Genomic DNA, 16,378 nt, shown 5'->3' on the forward strand with positions numbered 1-16,378 from the left:
TGGAGTGTTGAGCGGTATTAGTACCACATGAGCATTGAACCATGTTTCCCTTATAAACTTGTTTCTTTGAGGTAGTTTTCCAAATTAAAATTAAAACCTCCTTTGTTAGCTTTTACTGTTTTGTGTTATTGTTTCTATGTTTTGTTCCACGTACGTTTGTCACCTTATCTTACATTGTACTAACAAATAAAGGAAAGAAAGAAAAGTAGATTATTATCAACACATTTTCAAGACGTATCCCCAAGAATTAAGTACAACTTTGAGGTACTTATTGTACTTTGTACTATGGTTCATTTTTCATTATTATTTATTTATGTATTTAGAATATTTAACTACATTTGTGTTGACAGCTTACTAGAGCTAAAATATTAACACAACAGCAATAATAATTCTCACTATGTCATAATGTATATTTTGCTGATGATACGTTTCTACTTTTACTTAATGCAGACTGTTACTCAATGTATTTTTATACAATATTTTTGCATTATATTGTTCCTCCTTCCTTCTGCTTCCTTTTCGGCTCAACATGTTTGTTTCTGAATTTGCCAACATCAACTGTATTTCTAATAATCATGTTTTACCAGTATTGTTAAAATAATCATCATCAAAACAATCATCATTCTGTCTCCTCCCCATTTCATCTATTTACTTCCCTCATTTATTAAAGTAAAACAGTTTTATTGACAATGAAAACACACAAAGTGTAAACTCAAAACATTTTTGCTTTTTTCTGGTAGTTTTATATCTTTAATATTTCACTGATATACAATATTAGGCTTGTCATTAATGCTATGACATGCAGTAAAATAATTATATTCTCAGAAATACTATTGACTTTTACATTCTATTTACATTGAAGCCATCCTGCAGGGTAATAAAGTATGCAGCTGGCAAAGTCTATATGTATATTAACATTTAAAATCTACAAATTGATATTTCCTTTTATGTCTCTTCTTGAGGGCTTGCTTGGTCTTTGAGTTCAGCCAGCCCAAGACTGTCAGCAGACAGATGTCCTGGAGATTTGTCACTGAAAAACAGGATAATCATATTTATGTCTAGTTCAAATCATACAAAAGATCAAATTCTCAGAAGCCTTACCCCTCTCCGTCTTTATCCGTCTATAAAGGAAGTTAGAAGGAACATTAGCTCAAACCTTTTAATAAGTATTAATTTAGTCAAGCACTTCAATCTCATTGAGCATTTTTACCTTGGGCTTCTGTGATGCACTGCCACCCATCTTCCTGGGTACCCCAAGAGTCTCGAAAGAGTGACTCCGCACTCTAATGGCTCTCTAATGACAGAGATTTAGAGGGAAAATGGTAAAGTTAAAATATTAAAGTCAAGTATAGGAGAGTACTTCTGAGACTTGAGGCCAACATCTACCTTAAAGTTTTCAATGAATCCTACAGTTCCCTCAGACGCCCCCCGTGCACCCTCAGAGGATGGGAGAGCAGACAGTGATGGATCCCCCATCATACACTGGGAACGGGTGGAGAGTTCAGCCTGCAGGCTCTCAAGAAGCAACGAACGAGTGCGGAGCTTCGTAAGGGAGGAGGGACAGTAGAGCACACATGGCAGAGAGAAATCAGAGCTTGGATATTCACAAAGAACGAGCATGAATCAAAATAGTCTTCCTCTACCTCTAGTCTGCTGAATCGTTGAGCCTTATAGCAGGAAATCTCTGCATTGATGAGTTTGGTCAGAATGAATTCTCTCAGCAGGGAACACTGAAAGACAGAAGAGAGGAAACCAAGACCTCAATATTTCATTTATACTGTGGACTGAGGCAGGGACAGGTGAAGTAATAAAAAAGGTTTACTGGGAGGATGATCAAAGCAAGGTATGTTAACAAGACAAGGGACCTATACGCAGGCAAAAGATAAGGACCAAAAAATAAGGCGTACAAGACAAAAGCTGGACTGTGCACCAATTCTATACTGTGTAGTGACACTAGAAAAGTGACAAAACAAAGTAGTCAGCATACCTGCTAAATATTCTATTAATACACTTTTCTCCCACAATTCAATGTACAAAGGAAATGGAGAAGCTGCTCTCAGCTGGAAGAATTTCAATACGTTGTGGGCGTTGGTGAAACAGTTGTGGTGAAAATGATGGAAAACAAACAAAACAAAAAGTAATAAATCTCTGGAATAACATTTTGATGTCTATTTGTGAAGTTTGAATTAGTCACTGGTAGCCGGACAGCAAAGACAAAGATGCAGAAATGTAAAAGTGTGGCTGTTCCTGCGACATATATTTCTTGAAATATTCAGAGAAATGAAAACAGCTTGTTGCTCTTTTGCATGGTCTTTTACATCTGTGAAGATGGGAGGATCTGGGAGGACCGGACCAAAGGGGGGGACATCCTCTCTGGCTGTGACGGACACCTGTGAGGAGGAGAAAAGAACATTAGACTGATAAACCATGCTGGCTTGGATTAGCTGATATTAGCTGATAACAGATATATCAGAATTAGTGTGTGTTACTGATTAAAGTAACAAAAGATTGCAGCCCAGAAATGCGGAGGTCATCTAAAAACTGAGTCTCCATATTTTGTCCACCAGAGAGCAGCGACAAGTTCATTGTTTTACTGTAAAATGTCCCACAAAGGACAAACCTTGGTCAAAATTACAAACGTATAAAAAAAAAAATGTATTTACGCTAAACAAACAAATATCAGCAGACATGTTGGGTTTTTAAAAAACTTTAAAATAGCAATATTGGTATCAGCCTAAAAACATCCAGCATTGGTCGGGCTCTAAAATATACAATATGCTTTTTAACAAAAGGGTCAATCTGGTCAACAAGATGCGACTACAATTTATTGAAAGGGGTGATAGATTCCACTGTTTTTCACTCACCTGGTACGCAGTTTTGCCTGTGTCCTCTGGACCCTGAGTCCTCCGGACCACCAGGAAACAGTGCAGGAAGTGAGACTTGATAACATCAGATAGAAACGGGGTTTGGCCCTCCTGGTAGACCAAAGCTACAATGTCATTGCCAATGTGTCTTTTTCTTTGTAACTGGGAAGGAGGAAAAAACACTATATAGTTCCAAAAAGTACCGTGAGAAACTGTCCGGTGAATCGGGGTGATACAGTGACTGACCTGCTGCGGGTCGCCCTCGGTGAAAGGCAGTTTAGTTGCAACATGGAACATGATTTCTCTGCCATGAAAGGAAGTGAAGACGGCTTCACTTCCTGTCTGACCATGACACACATCCAGTCCTCCTCTGAACCTGAGAACGCAGAGTGAGCAGAAAGAAATCACGTGATGTCACACATTGAATGTGTCGTTATTCAGGCTAAACAACGTCAACATGGTGCACTTTACCCGGTGAAGCCTTGCAGTTGAACCGTCTCTCCCAAAATAGAAAGGAGCTCTTTAAACTCTTCACTTTCCTCGGTGTTACTAAGTATGTCTTCCTCGGTGAACTAGAGAGAGAGATGGATGTTGTCTGAGTTGGAGTGGTTATGATATGGTGCCATATTTCAGTCATTTCTATCAATGCAAGACATTTTCTGCACAATTTCTTACCTGCCCGTTCTTTTGGTACAAAATGCCAAACTTGAAGTTAGGAGAGACTCTGTGTTCATCAAATGTAGTTATGAGTTCTGGAGCCTGAGGGATGAAGGAGAGAGGGAGATGAGCTTTGAGAGGGTTTAAAAGAAGTGGTCATCTATTTTTGGTTATTGGTAATTTTAGAGCACTACCTTGAGGTAGCTGACCACTTCAAACTTTGAGACAGTCACTCTATCACAGAGCATCTGGAGAGAATAAGAGTCGTTTTATAGACTTAGTATAACTACATTTATCAAGCACTGTACTGAAGTACAATTCTGAGGGACTTTGCTTAAGTATTTCTTTTTTATGCTGCTTTATACCTCTATTTGTGCCTTGGGAATATTGTACTTTTTAATCCTCCACAGTTATTTGACTGCTATGGTTATTAGTTACATTGCAGATTATCTTTTCACACACCAATTCTACATACAAAACACATCACTTTATAAAATACGACAAATTGTCATAAATTAAACGAACCAACAGTGTATAAAGTAGTTAGAATTAGCTTCAACTCGACCAGCTACGACAGTAAAAATGCCTCATACATGTTAATGCATCAATAACAATATGTTTAGCAACATAACATATCAGACAAAAGAACTATGACAACTTTTACTCATAATATTTTGAGTATTTTTGCTGCTAATAATTAAGTACTGAGTCATACTGGATATGAATATTTCCTCCTTCTAGAATAAGTAGTTTGATACCTTTGCTAATTCAACAGCAGATGGGATGTTGGGGAAAAGAGAGACGGAGAACACTCCGTGCAGAGAGCACTCCTTCATTCTGTGAGACAAGAAAAACGATCTCTGCGTCATCTTTTGTGATGCAACATTGCTTTTAAATCAAGATTGCTGCAGCACACAGTTTTAAATGGAGGTGAACTTGAAGGAAAAGAATGATACTGTGGGAAATGCTTCTGGTTGTGTTGCAGCTTGGATTATACAAACAGTGTCTCATATTGACTTAAGATCTCAACCTTAGTATCACCCGCAGCTTGCTCTCCTCCTCCTCCAAACACACAGAGAGAACCAGAGGCCCCAGCGATGGATCCACTGCTGTGAATGAGTGATGGTACTAAAGAGAACATAAGATGATAAAACGTAAGTCCAGGAAAGATCACACATTCTTCGGGACTTTAGATAAAGTCTGCTTACTCGTGAGCGGAAGAACTCGTGGTAGATTTTGGCCTCTCCGTCTCTCTCCATGATGTCGTAGGTCTCTGGATCGAGGCCGTGGTGGGAGGAGGTGGGACTCACATCTGCAAGCCTCTCCAGAGGGGGGTCTATCCAGTAGCCCCCCAGCTTCGGAGGGAGGATGAGCGGCAGGTCTCCACCTATCGTCAGGAGCTGAGACTAAAATAGACACAAAGGAGCACCTGATGATGATGATGAGCGTCTGTCGTGTCTGTTGTTTGGGGAAACAAATGTCACGGCGTTCACAGAAAGGTCGATTTCAACCCACACACATGGGATCAAACCTGTATATAGATTCAACTCTGAGGAAGACTAACCTTCAGAGGGAGAGGGAATTCACACCGCTGCTCATCGATCCTGCTGCCCTGATGGACAAGGGGAGTATTGATAAGATGATAAGAAACTTCTCTGAACACGCACGCTACACAATCAATCGTGCTGTAACTCACCTGCAGCTTTTCAATGATTTCAAACAGCTCTGTGTCCTGATACGAAACAACAGGCAACAGACGTCAGACACAAATGCAGACAGAGAGAAAGGGAAGGAGAAACGTGGGGGAGGAAGAGGAACATGACAAATGGTTCAGCTGCGAATGGAAACTTCTCAGAAATGCAGGACATTTAAATACGTTATATTTAATTAAAATAAGACGGGAAGGTGCACGCTGGAAATGATAATGATATCACCCTCTGGTTGCTGCTGGCAGAGAAGAACGGCTGTCTGTTACTGGGAGGAGAGTCCAGGATGTCCAGGATGCTGTTCTCTCCAGATTCAGGTCTGCAGCAACAGGTTTATTAACAGCACAATTCATCACTTCTCATTCAGTTCTTATTTTACACGATAAAGCTTGAGCTGATGATGTTTGATGGAAAAACAAAAACTCACCTCGTCTCATCCCCACATGTGAATCTGTCCACACTGTAAACAAGGAAGTGAGAACTACTCTGAGAAGAAAACGGAACATCTTACATAGACTAGTAAGATGTTCTAGAATAGTGTAATGTATCATTCAGCACATGCAGCTACTCAACTTGAAAATATCAGTCCTAATTAGAGACACACATTGTCTTTACTCACCCTCCATATGCCCCAAAAGTGAAACTTCTCTTTCTGGAGAAAGACAAGTCGTTCCTCTTTTCTCTCTCCATGGCTTTGGTGTCACTGTGAATGTTTGTACATGCCAGTTTGCGACCGAGTCAATCAGGACTGGCTAAGGTTGAATTAATTCACTCGATCATTCTGTCACTCCTCCTTCTCTCGGCCCCCTGCCTCTCACTCATTTAAGCTTCCCTTTCCTCCCTCTGTCCTGCTGTCAGCCAGACATTCAGCATTAACCCGCTCATGGTCACAGGTGTAGCTGCCATGAACCATAGAGCGGACACGGTCTGGCGGCTTCATGCCATCGATCCTCCCGCTTTAATAAACACTCATGGTGGTTTCTCAGCCTGACTGAACTTAAAGATAGACTTGTAAATAAATAAATCAATGAGGGAGACATTTTCTCCCGGACCTGTTACCCTTTGAGTCAGCGAGGATCATCAATTATTGACAGCACACGCAGTGAGTGTGAGGAGATTGACAGCAGGGGAGGGTGAAGTGTAAGCCTGAGAGAGAGAAAGAGAGAGAGAGAGAGGGAGAGAGAGAGAGAGAGAGAGAGAGAGAGAGAGAAAAGAGAGAGAGACATTTACTTACATTTCAGTTTACACTTACAGTTAGATCATTAAGAGGTTCTCAACATTGGATCATCAAATGGGTTGTGAGATAATTAATGGGACAGGAAAGAAGAAAAAACAAAGTTCAGCAACACAAACTTGGTATTTTGGACTTTTCTCAGATTTGTGCATTTTTATGAAATATTAGAGAAATTGACCGTTTTGAGCTTCATGCAGGTGTTTAAAAGAAACCATGTGAGACATTTAGAGGTTTTAACTGAGGGCTCCTCAATCAGGGAGCCTGTCAATAGTCTCCTGATGTGAGCAGCGACTTCTATCAGCGCCATAGAGTTACAGCGAAAAGGACCGTTCGTGATGCACTTTTAAAAGGTAAGACGTTGAAAGAAAGATATTTCATATTATCAGCAAACCTGATTTGATAACAATACACAATAATAAGGAAGAGAGATATGTTTGTGTTACATCACTACTGGTATGGATTTAAAGTGCATATTTGAGACTTCTAAACATTAAACAAAAATGTAACATAGGGTTCAATTATTTTAGGCTTTATGACTTATCTATCTATATAATGTTGCAGCTCAGGTGATTTTTGATTGATGGAGAGAGACCTTGTGAGACCTTGTGAGATTAAAAACACAAGGTAAGTTTAAGATAGACCAGCAATTTTGAAAAATGAATCATACAAGACTTGCTAGAGAATAACATTAATACAAAAGGTATTACTGTATTACATGAATAATCATACTAAAAATGTTTTCTATTCCTGTATTATGTAGGGAATCATGTTAGTGTACAGTATATTAGTAACCTAGAGGAGCCTATGGACCTAACATTAGCTGTTACACTTACTAATCCTCAAATATTATCTAATTTTACTTTAAAAAAACAAAAAAATAATTTAAACACGTATGTTGTTGCTATATTTGAATGTTGTAATAATGTATCTCGTAATTATAAGTCGACGTAATTATGAATTAGTACCTCATAATAATGAGATACTAAGTCATAATTATTAGATGCCAAGTCATTATTTTGAGATAGTATCTCATTGTAATGACTTACATTATGTCTATTTTTTGCTCACAGTGGCGGAAATGGGATTTCATATAAATCACTTGACATTCAAGCATTTTGAATTTCAGTTGACGCGACTCTCTATATACGGCTCTGCCGGGAGCTATCTGGCGTCCACTTGAATCACGTGACGATCAAGCGTCTGAACGGTTGGCACCCCTCTGTAAGAATGTCGATGATTGGAGACTTGAAACGCCACTCAAAATATACCCTGCTCTCATTGGTCAGAATCAAATATAACGATTTTTGTCGTATTTCTTATTGCTGAACTGATACCCCGCGGAAGTTGGGTCCGTGTAGGACCCCGGAGACGTTTTCCGGACGGTTTTTTATTCGGTTACAGAAACAGAGGAACGGTAAGAATTATGTTTGGAAGGACTTGTATTTCGCCCACTTTAATGCAAGAAAAATAGGTCAAATCCGAAGTACGCTAGCTAAGTTAGCTAGCTAGCATTGGGAATTAGCCATCAACATTTAACTTTAAATGTCAGTATAAGTTGACGACAGTCTCCTGTATCGTGACTTTATGTTAACATAGCTAATCATATATAACTGTACATTACGTTATTGTCTTTGCAAACTCTTAAGTGAGCTGCACATCTGCAACGTTATACATCTGCATTGTCCAGCTAGCATTGCGATGGCTGTAAGAGAAACATTATAGTATAACATTTAACTAATAAGTTATTCGTGATGCTAAGTGAACGGATGTATACTGTATGATAATTTAGCGACATGTCCGATTGAGAGAGCCTTGCAACAGTGAAACGTACAACGATACTGTCTCGTTTCTATCTGCAGCAATACATTGAAGGTATCACACAGTAACGTTACTTGGTGTGGAGTTGTTGACATTGCGTGTCGCCTCGTTATAGTGTGGTTTAACTTCCGCTCTATTGTTATGGGGGTGCATGTGTCTTGTTATCTGTCCTGTGACCAGTCTGTCGGAGCAAGATGTTGGAATGTGGCATGCTGGAGCGCGACAGACGGGCTCTTCGGACACGCTCGACCATCCTCTGCAAACAGCTGGTGGTGGATGAGCTGCTCATTCAGTCCTTACAGGCAGACAACATCCTAACCGAGAGCATGGCAGAGAGCATCATGGTATGTAAATACTGATGATGAAAGTACAAACAGGCTGACTGTCAACAGATGTTCAACTAACTTATGTTAGCTACCTACACCTTGAATGTTAAAGACGCCTGATTAAATTGCTGTCAATAGATTAAAGAAGGTAAAGGTTATGGTCAATCGTGGGCCCATGGGGGAACCTGGGAGTCAGAACCTGTAATGGGTCCCATGATGCACCTGTGCGGTCAAAAGATGACAATGGGGAATGTTTCTTTTTGTTATTTTTATTTTGTAAAACACCAGATGCTTTCACTTCTTTAGGCCTTTAACCATATTTTAAAATGACCCCAAATCTTTGCCCAAAATGCTTCCCATTCATGTCCACACAAAGAACTGAACCTTTGATAAGAGGTCACAAGCAGATAGGGGTCAGTAGCCAATCATTTGGGATCCGCAACTTTTAAAGCAAGAGGAGAATTTTGGATGAGTTTGAAGTTTAGTCTCACATGTGTAAAGTTACAACAAGTCCAACATAAAAGATTGCCAAACGCAACGCCTTCACACACTTTCATGTAAATGCACGTGTTTCACCCTGGCTGACATTACTGGTTACCAGATGCCCCCTTTAAACAAACACTTTCTGGATTAATGCATGCTAATTTAGTGTTATGGCAGATCTTAGTGACACTCAACTGTAGTGTCAATGGTTGGAAAACAAAATGTCATGATATTAGGGGTGTAAAAAAATGGCACAGTAAATCAAATGTTCTGTTAGAGTTAATCTTTGTCAGTAACGTTTGGTTTTCCTGTCTGATGTCCTCTACTTCAGGCTGAGCAAACGTCTCAGAAACGAAGCTGGCGCTTACTGCTGCTCTTACCAAAGCGGGGTCCCAGAGCCTTCAGCAGCTTCTGTTCAGCTCTGCAAGAAACTGAGCAGCAGCACCTGTATGAACTGCTCACACAATCATCAGAAATCGATGGCAAAGATGCACCGGCAGAGGTGAGTTAGCACTTCATGAAACATCGCGCACAAACGTCACAAAGCTACAGTATACACAGCAGATTCCTAGCAGACTTAGTGCAGTTCATAGTCTGTTTTGTGCTCCCAGAGTATTCAGCCTGAGGAAGAGCCAGTCATGCAGACAACTGGAAAGAAGAGAAAGGTGAGCGGGATGCTTATAATCCCTCAACCAGGATTACACAGTCATTTTCACTGATTACATTTTCACAAGACTCCGACAGAACAAAAGCTAATGTCTGGAGAACTTTGCATCGTTGAATATGTCTTTTTATGAGGTTTCATAATTGTCAGCTCAAGTATACATGCTTACAGTTTGAAGAATAACAGTATGCTCCAGTTAAACGGTCTTCTGCAGGCGTCCTCAGTAGACAGAGAAGATGAGAGTGAGGTGAGCAGCACCTCATCGTGCTCAGTCCAAACCTCGGATAGCTGCCAGCACTCTGAGTCACTATTCGGACGATTGGTCCCAGTCAGGGAGGAAGACAGAGAGACAAAGAGACAGGGGATGAAGAAAAGAGGAAGAGATAAGCAGACAGATGTGAGACTCACAAACCACATCCAACTTATGTTAGACCACCAGATGGCCTGCTGAGGTAGTTGGACAGCAGGCAGGAAGTTGCCTGATGGTTAAGTTAGGAGTGCAGTTGTCGTTTTCACACAACAAGCAACCACTGCTGCCACAGCAGAAAACAACATCCATCATTATCTGTCTTCTTTGTGTTAAGCAGCTGTTTTGTCATTAAGAGTTTCTTCATGATTTTCAATTTCAGACGTTTGTCGACTCTTCTCTCCCACTTCCCACCCAAGAAGTAATTGCTGCCAAGAGAGCAAGGACCCATGGTGAGTGGTATTGCAGTGTGGCCTTCACTCAGGTTAACATGAGTGTCTCTGAGTCCGATGTTGCTGTCATTGTCAATATTTTTCTGTTACCGTGGAGACGGGGTGGTGTCTGGATACAAATCTGTTGACTAGTTCAAACAGACTGATTGAGTTTGAAGGTGTAGGAGCTCGGTTGCTCTAGCGTGCCGCTACTACCGCCTGTACCTACAGGCTCCACGCCCCACGAGTGACTCATTCACGGCATTATAGTGCAAAGCTTGTTGTCACGGAACTGCTGGCGAGAGAACACATTGATGTGAAAACTGCATCAGCAATTGAACTTGAGTTTGTGATCACGTGTTTCTGTGTGCAAACAGAGTCCATGGAGTTCAGTCTGGATACAGATAGTCCCATCAACACCCCTGTGCTCCCTTGTGCTCCCGACTTTTATCTCTCACACTGCCAGCAGGTAAAATACTTTACTTTAACTTGCAGTAACCTCAGTTCTGTTTTACCTGTTTGACCCTTTGAGAAACACTTGTCCTCAGTGTCACACCACCTGTCTGGATGTTAGTCAGTAACCAGCACTAGATGCAGAGCTGAATACAATGTAGTGATTCTAAGATGTATTCATTTGTAAAAGCCATCATAAGCAAGCTGTTAAAGCCCTTTCATAGAGACATTTCTTCACAATGCTTTTTTGTTTTCCTCTCTCTCTCTCTCTCTTGCTCTCCAGTCCTACAGGATGAACTCGTCCCCTCGGGGTTTTGCTCTGGTGATTAGTAACGTGACCTTTGATCCTTGTGCTGCGCCAGACCTTGACCCCAGGAAGGGAGGGGAGGTGGACGACGAGGTCCTCAGGAAGGTCTTCACTGAGCTCGACTACTTGGTTACAGTCCACAGAGACCTCACTGCTCAGGTAACACACACACACACACACACACACACACACACCGGCGCAGGCTCAGTGTGTATTTACAGGATGTCACTTCAAACACAAACCATTCATTTTATTTTGTTGACCAATCTAGAAAAGAAAGTCCTAAAATGGAAAACAACCTTTTGACCGTGACTCATTTCTAGAAAGTCAGTCAGCTTTTGGAGAATAGTTTGGCAGGTTTGTTTAGCTCAGTGTGGCGATGTTATCACAAAGCAAACACACTTTACACGTTCGTCAGTCCACTGGTATGTGGGCATCGCGATAGAAACAATATAGAAAACATATATCCGATAGACATTTTTACATCGTTAGGCAGAATGTATAGTGATATCTTCTAGCCCTACATACAAACCCAGCATGTTCTATGTGACCACATGACTGTCTTGTCAACCGGTTCTTTACTCTTTGAGTAGGGCATGAGGACGTGCATTGAGAACTTCTGTCGTCGACCGGATCACCGAACGGTGGACAGCTGTGTGGTGTGCCTGCTCTCCCACGGAGTGGAAGGAGCTATTTACGGTACCGACGGACAGCTGCTGCAGGTGCTTTATGTTTGGTATTTTTCTGTATATGATGTCATTTAAAGGTGGAGATGCAACCCGTTTTCCAGACATGTAACTTTGTCACTTATTCCCTTTCAGCTCGACTGGGTGTTTGAGTCCTTTGACAATGCGCACTGCCCCCTGCTACAGAACAAGCCCAAGATGTTTTTCATCCAGGCCTGCAGAGGAGGTACGGCTCTCGATCTGATTCTGATCATTATTCATTATTGACATGCTAAATCAATGCATATCTAAACCTATAGGCTACTCATTATAGCCATGTATGCAAATCTCAACATAAATAAATGTGACGGTCACAAGCTTTCATTGGTGACATCGTTCACATGCCCAGATGTTTCCCTCTGTCCACTGGGACAGACGACCTGGGTGACAGACACGGCTATTCATCACACGGCGCCAGATGTTGTTGATTGTGTCCTAATATGTCAAATTTCAATATTCTGTTGTAATCAATAGTCGTGGACTAATAGTTCATCAACGTGTAATTAAACTGTGACTTAACCAGGATCCCGGCTAATTAGTCTCTTTGTGATGGAGGCTATGGTCTGATTGTGCGTCCCTGACAAATCCTCAGACCCCTAAGGAGCGATCCTAATTACTGTCCCTCGCTCCCTCGCTCCACCACAGAGACGACCCCAGGTGTGCTGCCGAAAGGCCATTCTACGTGGATGGCCACTGCCTCCGCAAATAGCTTAAGTGAAAACCTATTATGATCGTTTTCAGTAGAGGTGCACCCACCAATCAACCAGTGACCCAAATCTGTATTCTTCAGCTTGATCAACCATCACCAGTGACCGGCGGATCACTCTCAAATACAGCCAGTTCTGTGCCAGTTAGACTTACTCGTATGATGGGCCACACTGTGCGCTCAACAGCACAGACGGTAAACAACTTTTATCACAGGCATACACATTTTTTTAGACTCAACTTTATCTCTAAAAAGCAACAAAAGTTAGATTTCCTTTTAGAAATAATTCAAAGAATGCTGTTAAAACGATGGTCCCTTATATGCCATGGTGATAACATAATTAGTTTTTGGTTTATCACAGAGTGGCAGAACATTTGGGTCCTTGACATTGATCACAAAACAGCTTTGTCTTGGATTTGCTCAGAAGTAATACTGTTTTTGCGAAGGCAGTAGTCAAGACCACTTAAGTTCGACGAGTTTCAACGTCTCAAGACCAAGCAAAAAGGTCAAATATAAACTGTCTTGTCTTCCAGAGGAGATGGACTGTGGAGTGGAGCAGATAGATGGGCCAGTGAGGACCTGCTCACCGAGCTGTGAACAGCGGGATGCTGGGAGGGAAGGACAAGGGGATGCAAACTCCAGACAAAGAGGGGACATGGGCCGGCCCAGGATCAAACTGCCACAGCGGTCTGACATGATCTGTGGCTTTGCATCTCTCAAAGGTCAGAGAATTTGTAAGTCTGTCCCTTTTGCTACTCTGGGGTGGATCTATGTATGAAATCTGCAAGTGTGTATCATCAGAAGTTTAAAGGGTCTAAAAAGAAAAAAAGAGATGAACCAAGTCTAATAAATGGCCTCAAATGATGTCACTTGAGTCAGCATCGCATGGGGCTGAAAACTACAAGTTTTTAAATGACAAAGTGTGAAGTGTAACAAGCTAATATCTCTGGCTCTACTGCATGGATGCTTTTTAAAGTATCTGTACATCCTGAGCCTGATCATGTTTAAGGAGCGCAATGTTAAATCGAGTGCAGTGCTCTTTGTTCAATATCGCATCGGTCGTCATCCATTTCGGCCCGAGTGAGCCGCGACTGCTGTTCCACAACAGCTATCACAGTTGAACTTTGTTTTATGACTTGTACTTTCTATTTCCAGTGAAACACCACCATAGCTCTGTCTCCCTGCAACTCATCTCAATCATTGTGTATTATTATTATTATTATTATTATAATAATAATAATTATTAAACCTTTGTTGTTTCATCTCTTCCTCTTCAAGGCACAGCAGCCATGCGGAACACCAAGAGAGGATCCTGGTTCATCCAGGAACTCAACACAACACTGCGCCTCCGTGCCAGAGACACACACCTGGCAGACATCATGGTGCAGGTAAACATGAGTGTACTGCCTGCGCTGTGTAAAATAAGCTTTCTTGTTTGGTAAACCTCTTCAGGACACCGCTGCACTCTTTCTGTCTCCAGGTCAACAGTCATATTAAGGAGCGGGAGGGTTACGCTCCTGGCACCGCCCACCATCGCTGCAAAGAGATGTCGGAGTTCACCAGCTCGTTGTGCAAAGATCTCTACCTTTTCCCCAAGTACCAGCCCCAGTATTGATACATGCCAATATGTTCATGCCGAGATTAACACACACACACACACGGACCGACCATTCCTGGCATTGAAGCCTCTCAATAAGCCACACAACGGTTCATTCCACTCCAATTACTGCGACACACTCGCACGTTCCATCTCTACAACGTCACGTCCAAAAAACGAGATTTGTTCATTCCTATTTTCTGTGTAAATACTGCCTCCTCAGACACACACACGCGCGCATACACTCACACAAATCTTGGAAAGGAAAACGGAGCGAGCTTTTGTTAATCTACATGTACTCTGAATGGGGCGATGTATTAGCGTAGCACTTACTCGTGTGTGTCTGCGTCTATGCCAGTTAGAAGGTTTAGTTGGTAATCCTTTTTAGTCAAAGACAGAATCATATGTTGTTGTTTTGTTTTTCTACTGCACAGCTACTTTAAAGTTTCACTCTCTCTTTTTAGGATGTATTTTGTACACAGATCTATTTTTGTGGATTTATTTTATAAGAAATTGTTTTTTAAGGATTTTTTTTAAGGATTTTTAAGCCCATTCTCTTTGTTTGTATATAATGTTTATGAGTTGTGACCATGTCTTGTTTGTAGTGACAGGCAGGGGGCAGCACAGCAGAGACGAATGCATTTCACCGTCTCTCTCGTCACCATATTTCCAGTTCATTTAGGTATAGTTGGCTCCAGCGGTGATGAAACTGTAAATCTCTGCAGCAGGTTTCGACCTCGTTGATATGTTTCCGTATGAAGAGGAAAAAACCCTAATAGGGCAGCTTTAAAACAAGACCTTGAATTGTTTGTGATTTAATTTTTAGCTTTTTGTTTGTGGATGTTCAATCAGGAAAATTCAGCTTTTTACCTTTTTTTTAAATTTCATAAAGGACACCCACTGTAAATTTCACTTCATATCAGCTGTGTTACTTTAGATCTGTCCCTGTCAGGGTGCTGTGCTTTCAGGGGAATGTGGTGCTACTTGTGGGCTCATTCACCTACGTTGTGAACTCTGACCTTTATGCTAACTCCGACTCCTAATCGTGTGTCTCCCTGTGGGTGGGAGTTGCACATTTAGTTAGTCCACATACCGTTTATGTGGTATTTTACTGTATCCGATACAGTAACGATAAAACAGGTATTTCGTAAGTCTTCCATAAACAACATGCATATTTTTTTTACAAACAGGCTGTGCCATATGAGGATGAATTTATGACCGTAGAGCTTTCTTAGTATATTGTATCTCTTTAGCACACGTACACACAGAGAAATCCATTTATTAAGGCAGTTTTCCCAGAAAAGCCCCGATCAGACAAACTGTTTTGTTACAACAGTGTTGTAGTGGAGAGTATATGGTCGAAACAGTATTGATTGTTACCATCTGTGTGAGGTTGTCACGACTGGCTCAAAAGCATGGGGTAGAGTTCTCCCTGGTTTGGAAGTTGCTCTCTCTTCTAATCCTTTTTTTTTTTTTTTTTTGTAATCATTTAAACACAAACATTGGAGAAGTGTAAAAGTGTTGCTCTCCTGCAGGCGGGGAAACGTTCTGAAGGTTGATCCTCGCTGAGGTGCAAGGTTGAGGGGGCCGGGAGAGATTTTGTTTCTGTCAACACTAATGACTGCCAAATGTTCTATACAATAAACAGACCGTGGTTTTTAAACAAGACAAACTGTTGTTGTTTTATTTGCGCGTGTGTTATGTTGGCGCTGAATCCTAGGCCGTGAGTGTGAGGCCTCTGCTTGAATGTACACCTGTGCATGTTCCGCTTCATTTCCTCCTCCTTGTTGCTGTGTTTGTGTGTGTTTGTGTGTGTGTGTGTTATTCCCGGCGTACAGCCTGTCCTCTCTGTTCTCAGGTATAGTATAACTGGCTCCCCACTATTCTGCTGTGCTCAGGTCTCTCCGTGCTGAGGCTGGGACGTATGTATCTCTCACACTGCCCGCCACCCAGTCCTAATGTTCCGAGTGTATCAGATAGAGGCCCAGCCAGCTGTCCACAGTCGTTCTCCCTTGACACACACACACACACACACACACACACACCGGCGGTCAGAGTAACACATTTCTCGCTGGCCTCTGGTGTGGCTGTGAGATTAGGCTGCCATGCGCTGGCGTGTAGACCACAAAGCAGGGCGGGGTTAAGGGGGATCTGTGTGTG

The 16,378-nt window shown here is 41.7% G+C and overlaps 2 protein-coding genes across 5 annotated transcripts; one reads left to right on the top strand and one right to left on the bottom strand.

The window, feature by feature from the left end:
- Positions 1–787: 787 nt before the first annotated feature.
- Positions 788–5,929, bottom strand: rap1gapl (RAP1 GTPase activating protein-like). Its single transcript, XM_079164657.1, has 19 exons — positions 5,847–5,929; positions 5,655–5,687; positions 5,456–5,546; positions 5,218–5,253; positions 5,086–5,133; positions 4,730–4,927; positions 4,552–4,649; positions 4,280–4,358; positions 3,716–3,769; positions 3,540–3,623; positions 3,336–3,436; positions 3,111–3,240; positions 2,865–3,026; positions 2,319–2,390; positions 1,644–1,730; positions 1,387–1,542; positions 1,211–1,294; positions 1,102–1,121; positions 788–1,030 (listed from the first exon to the last, which is right to left on the bottom strand). The coding sequence occupies exons 1-19, from the start codon at positions 5,915–5,917 to the stop codon at positions 946–948; spliced, it is 1,689 nt and encodes a 562-aa protein (XP_079020783.1). The 5' UTR covers positions 5,918–5,929; the 3' UTR covers positions 788–945.
- A 1,821-nt stretch (positions 5,930–7,750) lies between these two features.
- On the top strand, positions 7,751–15,866 carry casp2 (caspase 2, apoptosis-related cysteine peptidase). 4 transcript variants are annotated; one of them, XM_079164653.1, is made up of 12 exons: positions 7,751–7,875; positions 8,460–8,623; positions 9,420–9,590; positions 9,700–9,753; positions 10,382–10,451; positions 10,808–10,899; positions 11,167–11,349; positions 11,784–11,912; positions 12,012–12,102; positions 13,155–13,355; positions 13,900–14,009; positions 14,102–15,866. In XM_079164653.1, the coding sequence occupies exons 2-12, from the start codon at positions 8,474–8,476 to the stop codon at positions 14,234–14,236; spliced, it is 1,386 nt and encodes a 461-aa protein (XP_079020779.1). In that variant the 5' UTR covers positions 7,751–7,875; positions 8,460–8,473; the 3' UTR covers positions 14,237–15,866. The 4 variants fall into 4 exon arrangements, with proteins under 4 accessions (XP_079020779.1, XP_079020780.1, XP_079020781.1 ...); XM_079164654.1 differs by having other exon boundaries at positions 13,155–13,343; XM_079164655.1 differs by lacking the exon at positions 9,700–9,753.
- Positions 15,867–16,378: the final 512 nt, after the last annotated feature.

Source organism: Pholis gunnellus, assembly GCF_910591455.1.
Source record: "Pholis gunnellus genome assembly, chromosome: 8".
Taxonomy (NCBI): Eukaryota; Metazoa; Chordata; class Actinopteri; order Perciformes; family Pholidae; genus Pholis; species Pholis gunnellus.

Bases quoted from the DNA above. Each gene is read 5' to 3' on its own strand.
- rap1gapl (XM_079164657.1), bottom strand. From the start codon at position 5,917: ATGGAGAGAGAAAAGAGGAACGACTTGTCTTTCTCCAGAAAGAGAAGT. The intron at 3,624-3,715 runs GTAGTGCTCTAA...TTCATCCCTCAG, and splicing joins AAGTGGTCAGCTACCTCAAG to GCTCCAGAACTCATAACTAC. The intron at 3,241-3,335 runs GTAAAGTGCACC...CTGCGTTCTCAG, and splicing joins CAACTGCAAGGCTTCACCGG to GTTCAGAGGAGGACTGGATG.
- casp2 (XM_079164653.1), top strand. From the start codon at position 8,474: ATGTTGGAATGTGGCATGCTGGAGCGCGACAGACGGGCTCTTCGGACA. The intron at 10,900-11,166 runs GTAAAATACTTT...CTTGCTCTCCAG, and splicing joins ATCTCTCACACTGCCAGCAG to TCCTACAGGATGAACTCGTC. The intron at 14,010-14,101 runs GTAAACATGAGT...TTCTGTCTCCAG, and splicing joins TGGCAGACATCATGGTGCAG to GTCAACAGTCATATTAAGGA.